The sequence below is a fragment of the Echinops telfairi genome, unplaced genomic scaffold, assembly GCF_000313985.2.
Source record: "Echinops telfairi isolate 266 unplaced genomic scaffold, ASM31398v2 ScPeMD7_2565;HRSCAF=3150, whole genome shotgun sequence".
Classification (NCBI taxonomy): domain Eukaryota; kingdom Metazoa; phylum Chordata; class Mammalia; order Afrosoricida; family Tenrecidae; genus Echinops; species Echinops telfairi.
Window position 1 is genome coordinate 7,985,043 of NW_022106463.1, and position 6,411 is coordinate 7,991,453.

At 50.5% G+C, this 6,411-nt stretch overlaps 1 protein-coding gene across 1 annotated transcript in view; it reads left to right on the forward strand.

The window, feature by feature from the left end:
- The window catches only part of MTIF3 (mitochondrial translational initiation factor 3), a 58,362-nt gene that overhangs the window by 45,535 nt on the left and 6,416 nt on the right, over window positions 1-6,411 (forward strand). Inside the window, 2 exon segments of the mRNA XM_045293993.1 lie at window positions 4,021-4,129; window positions 4,276-4,457. Of these exon segments, the coding sequence (XP_045149928.1) occupies window positions 4,021-4,129; window positions 4,276-4,457 (291 nt within the window).

Here is a 6,411-nt window from a genome sequence, read left to right on the forward strand (position 1 = left end):
CCTATTGCTGCTCAACTGACTGTAAAATTGGTAGATTTACTGTTGCAAAAAAAAAAAGGCAGAGAAAGGGGTGGGGGTGGGGGGTGAAATGTAAAGAAGAAGAAGAAAAAACAAAAACCCAGCGCTTTCGCTGCCACTTTTGTCAGGTCGCGGGAGCATCCCCGGCCGGCCGGCCACCAAGCAGCCCACGTGCGGGGCGGGAAGACGGCGCCCCGTGCAGTGGGCACGCAGCCCCGCTCCGCAGGGAGGGCCTCCCGCCACGCGTCTCCCAGGAACTCGGAGCCGCCCGGAGCGCCCGGCGCGGTGGCCCGGACCTCTCTCCCAGGAGGCTGAGCCCATGACCGAGCTTGTAGTTAGCGCCTCAAGGCCAGATGAATCACGTCCCGGTTTTCCACGCGGTTTCCTCCAAATGCACGAAGTCTTGTTTTCAGCATGGAATGATGCTCAGGGAAGTGATTTTTTTTTTTTTTGCCATGAAAAGTGTTTCAAAGATGACCGATGCCTGGCGCCTCCCATTCAATACCTTTGAAACGGGAACACATGGCTCCCTTGTTTTGCCAAAGGAGACTTTTGAACCTATTTTCTGCCTCATTCACAGAAGATAAATGGAGCCTCCATATACAAATACTCTTTTATTTCGCAGACGTGAAGGCTAAAAAGAAAAAAAAGACTCACGACAATGTCACTCATTGGAGGCAAATTCGTTTTGTTCATTCCCAGCCACCATTGAGTGTTAATCAAATGTTGCTGGGGTTTTTTGTTTTGTTGTACATCAAGTATGCTTAATCTGTAGTTCAATGTCTTAAAGCAATACATTTCTTCTGGTTCTAATAGCTTGAGAGCTCATGAAGGGTTCTAACACACACATGAAGGGTTCTAACACACGTGTGTTAGGGAATGGATTGAAAGTGGACAAGGAGTTCATTTTACTGGGATCCAGAAGCAGCAGTCAGAAAATCAACAACATTCTGCATTGAGAAATTCTGCTGAAGACCTCTTTAAAGTGTTAAAAGGCAAAGCTGTCGCTTTGAGGACTACGGCCCGAGTCATGCTGCTGAGTGGGTATCCTGAGCCAAGCATGGGATTTCCAATCGCTTCCTAAGGATGTGAAAGCTAGATAACAGAGGAAACCAAAGAAGAGTTGGTGTGTTTGACTTCTGGTGCAGGCAAAGACTATTGATTACACCATGGCCTGCCAATAGAACAACAACAAAAACTGTGCTGGAAGGCCGGCCAGAATGCTCCTTAGAAATGAGGATGGTAAAAAAAAAAAGAAAGAAATGAGGATGGTGAGATTTTGTCTCATGTACTGTGGTCCTGGTATCAGGAGAGACTACTCCTTGGAGAAGGGCATCATCAAGCTACGTAACGTCGAGGGCCTGCAAAAAATGAGGAAGCGCCTCAACAAGATGGACTGACACTGGCTACCACAATGGACACAGATGAGTGTGAGGGTGGCTGAGTCAGGTAGGACTAGGCGGCTCCTACCCAGGACACAGATGTTCTTTCACTCGATTGGGGAAACTGGCCTATGTAGTAGTAACACGATGGATTTGGGTTACAGAAGACTCTCCCAACCATAAGGCATCGAATGAGACCTCAATCTCCTTGCCTAGAGTCCCCGCCCCCCACGTCCCTTTTTTAGGCTATGTGGATGTTTGGACTACGGAATACTTAAGCCCTAAGGGTAGAAGGTAGAGACTCTCTAAGAAAATGACCTTTGTTAATATTTTGTAATGACAGAACTCAGTCTTAGGCTGTGTCTTCAGGGGTTGATGAGTTAACCTGACACTCAAACCCTTGCATGCCCTGCTCTCTCTCGGCATGAGTGTCACCACTAAGGGAGCATGGGTTCTGGTATTATACTGGAACTCTCATTAAAGGGGGCTGCCACTTGAGGCAATTGTTCCCCGCCAGATTTAGCTGGCACTACACAGGGTCCCTGGTGCAGTTTGCACTCAGTGACTGAATGGCCGAAGGTTCAAACCCACCCAGTGGTACTGCAGCAGAAAGGCTTGGCGACCTGCTTCTGTAGCAACTGCAGCCAAGACAACTCCGTGAACTCTTCTGCTTTGTCAATAGCATCGTCACTTATTGGAAGTGACTACTTGGTAACAGGCTGTTTTTAGTCTCACGTATAGTAGGTTCCACGGTTTTCTATTTTAACAAACTACCTGAGCCCCGAGGGCACTCTGTGCTAGGCATTAGGCTGCAGCCTGCAATGCCAGCAGTTCAAACCCACCAGATGCTCCATGGGAGAAAGATGAGGCTGCTTGCTCCCGTGAAGATTCAGTCTCAGAAACCTTATAAAGGGTCCCTAAGGGTTGGAATTGGGTTGGAATTCCTACGGGTTGGAATTGACTCATGGCAATAGATTTGGGCTTTCTGTGTGTGGGGGGTGGTGGTGGTGGTGATAGTGTTAAGAGGAACTCTGGTGATGTATACAATTTAAGCACTCAGCTTCTAGCTGAAAGGATGGTGGTTCAAATCCATCCAGTGACTCTGCAAGATAAAGATCTGGTGGTCTGTTTCCATGAAGACCACTGCCCCACTCCTCCCAATATGGAGTTCTATTCTGTAACACATCGTTGTTAAGAGCCAAAGAAAACAGGTAGATGGTACCCAACAACAGCTTTATAAGAGCTTGTAACCTAATAGAGGAAGGGGGTATGGAATCTATAATCCACCAACAGCTATTTCTTGAAATATGCTAGATATTTGAACCCCCAGAGGTTTGGGGACATTGATATAACTTTAAAAATAAGCACAATATTCGGATTAGTATGAATTTAAAAAAATTTAAATTTACAGCTTTTGTAGTACCCTGAAGAAAAATCTAGTGTTAACCGGGGGGAAAAAAAAAACCCCAAAAAACAAAAGGACTCGTAGAGGAAAACTAGAGAATGCTATTACAAGAAACCAAGAGTGACCTCCACAAATGGAAGAATATCCTATGCTCGTGAGTCAGAACACTGAATATAGTAAAGATGTCAGTCCCGTCTGAGGCACTATATGTTTAACACTATCCAGATACAAATACCAACATTTTTCCCCAGAAGAATTAGAAAAAGTAACAACTTCAATGGAAAAGGAAAAGGAAGAAGCCCAGAATTAGCAGAGAACTTGAGGACAAATTCAGAGGCTTGCTTTACCTGACTTTAGCACCTACTATATAGCCAGTGGTCAAAACAGTGCGGTCCTGTAATGACAGATACTCAGATCAATGGGAAAAAACTGAGAACTTCCTGAAGCCCGGTGGCACAGTGGGTTAAACAACTAGCTGTTAACTACAGGGTCATCAGTTCAAAACTACCAGTCACTCCTCAGAAGGATTCTTTGCTCTGGTAAAGATTTACATCCTTGGAAACGCACTGGACCAGTCTACTGGTCCTCCAGGGTCACTGTGACTCAGAATCGACTTGCTAATAGTGAGTTTCATGAATTCTGATGCCCACCGTACACTATCCTTCAGCGACACTTCAGCAAAGGAGTCTCATCTATAAGCCCACACCGTTGCCGATCAGTGGATTTCAACGCAAGGTAACCCTAAAAGGCAAGAAAAAAACCGCTCCCGAGTTTATAAGGCTGTAAAATCTTTACATGCGCTGACTGCCACATCTCTCTCACAAACTGGCTGGTGGCTTTGAACCGCCCACCTTTCCGTTAGCAGCTAAGAACTTAACCACTGCACCACCAGGGCTCCTTGTAACTGGGGCAATTGTTGTGGGAACGCAAAAGACGTCCATCAACTCTCTCTATAAGCCCTAATAGAAGAGACCTACCGGTGTGAACGTTGCAGAATATCACAGCACAGTTAATCGCCCTGCAACTCACACCCCCTCCCAAACTCCCCAATGTACTTCCCGCCCTGCCACACTTTGTGTCGGAGGTAATTATCTCGCAGGGGCGGGCGCTTGCCTTTAAGGAACCAAGGGCGGAGCCCCGCCCACTACGGAGAGCGAAGGGGAAAGCCTGCGCGCTGGCTCCTGTTAGACCTTACCAATCACCTCCCCGACACAGGTGACCTAAGGCGAGGGGTGGGAATTGGGGGCGACCAGCGCCGGGAAGACGGGGTCTTGAGGGGCGAGCGGGCGGCGGACGGCACCGTGCTCAGCCGTGTCCCTGGAAGGTCAGTGCTGCCCCGACCCTCTGGACGCAGCGCGGGGAGGCCCCGCTAGGGGTCGGTCATCCGGCCGCGCGGTGACCCCGTTGTCGGACCTAGGCCGCTGCTCAGCCTTCCCAGAACTGCGCGACCTAGACCCGTCGTTGGCTTAGGCGGCAGCACCTCCCCGCCGTTCCAGGCCGAGTACGCACGCACGCACGCCGCACGCCGCACGCACGCACTTCGACGCGCCGCCTGGGCAGCGGGGTGGGCGTGGCCGCAGTTGGCCACGTGATCTGGGCTGCCTACCGGAAGGGCCCTGCCTGCGTCTGTGGCCGCGCCTGCCTCCCGCGTGGTCGCCGCACCCAGTGGCGTGTCCGTGTTGTGATGAACCCTCCGTGCTAGTGAGGAGAGAGTAAGCGTAAATGCGCGCTGTCAGCCAGAGATAACACGCAGCGGCGGCTTTTAAAAAGGCTGGGTGATGGGTGGGCTGTTTCAGTAGGTGGGCAGAGCCGAGTTGGGCAGGCCGCCCCGTGTGGGTAACGTTGCATTCCAGACAGTGGGCCAGGCAGGTGTGTAAGGGAAGAAGATTGCACACCTAGGAAAGGGGCGAGGAGGCCCATGAGGCTGGGCGCGACTGAGCCAGAGGGCACATGATGGGCAGTGTGGGCAGTGAGGTCAGGCGGCCATCTCGGGGGCGGGGTCGAGTTAGCGTGTGAACAGAGGAAGACTTTGATGTGGCTTAGGGTTCCTATGTGCTGTGGGTAACACAGTGCAAGGAGGCCTGGGTGTGTTAGATTTCTCTGGTGGGAAATACCTCTGTTCTTAGCTTCCCACGAGAAAGAATTCATGCCGAAGCCTGGTTTGTGATCCAAGTGGGTTTTTATAAGGACGGAAGAAGTTCAGGTTTTACGGTCTCCAAAGAGCACATGCTATTTCGGGGAAGTGTGCCAAACTGTGCGTTAAGCCACGCTGGGGCTCACCACTGAACAGGGGCAGCCTGGTGGGACTGCTCACCCACGTGTGGTGACTGAGACCACAGCAGGGCTGAGCTGGGGTGTGAGCAGCGTCCAAGGGGAGAGGGCAGAAGGCTGAAGAAGGGGTGGCCCTGCCACTAAGGTATTTAAACCTCTGGCTAGCTAGGTGCAGTTGAAGGTAATGGATTGACCCCACTGGCTGAATCAAGCCTACCTGGTGGGGTGTGGCGCAGAATTGGAGCATACCCAATTAAAGGGTCCTTATAGGTGTTTAATGCTCGCTTGATTCCTTCCCAACCTTCTGTAGGGGGCCTTCATGCATGGAGAGGGACAACCCTGTCCCTATTCTACCTAACAGGTGGGAATGGGAGACTAGAGGCAGTTCCGCATCTCAGGCGGGAGATAAGTTTGGGGAGCGGGGTCATAACAGTGGAGAGGGTGAGAGAGACTGGATCCTGGATTGATTGTGGAGGTTGAAAAGATTTGCTGAGAGTCACCGGTGTGAATCAGAATGCCACCTAGAACTGTGACATTGGTGGCCACCTTCTATGTGCCCCCGTTTAGTCAGGCCTGGGCAGTAAGCCCTGTCCCCCTATGCATGGTTGTCATGGTTTATGAGTCAGTGCTCTGTGCCTTGCCATGACGTCTCCTTCCTGGTAGCCTGGATTTGCTCTTCCTGTGGGTGTGCTGCCATCAAGAACAGCTCCCCGCTCCCCACCCCTTCTCATTTGTTGTCCTCAGATGGACACAGTTCACCTCATTAAAAACTTGTGAATGGGTGTCCATGGGTGAGGGTAGATTTTATACACTGCGGCGTCATAAGTAAACCCATCCAATGATATTTGCTCTTGGGGCTGGCACTACCAGATCCACAGAAAATACACCGCAGTCCCCAGGTTACAGACTTAGGTCCAACTTAAGCACAGCTTGCACTTGCCCTTTTAAGACTATGTAAATTTGCCCCCACTGTGAACCAGTTGAGTCAGTCTGGACTTGCAACAAATTCTTCTTAGAGATTACCTTCACTTGCTGCCTGTGCTACTTTTGAATCACTGAAAGGAATTTTCAAGCCTCTTGTTAACACTGTGCCCACTGTCACCAAGCCAAAGGGAACCTAGAGGGCATGGTTGCACTGCCACATAGGGTTCTGATTGTGCATCTTTATAGGAGCATACAGACTCATTTTCTGGGGAGCGTTTGGTGGGTTTGAACTGCTGAGCTTATTGTGGTCAGCAGCCTGACACTTTAACCCACTGTGCCTGCCGCCAGGCTCCTCAGACTCCTTGCTGTTAGAGAGCAACCCTACAAGGCAGGGTACAACTGTCTCTTGCC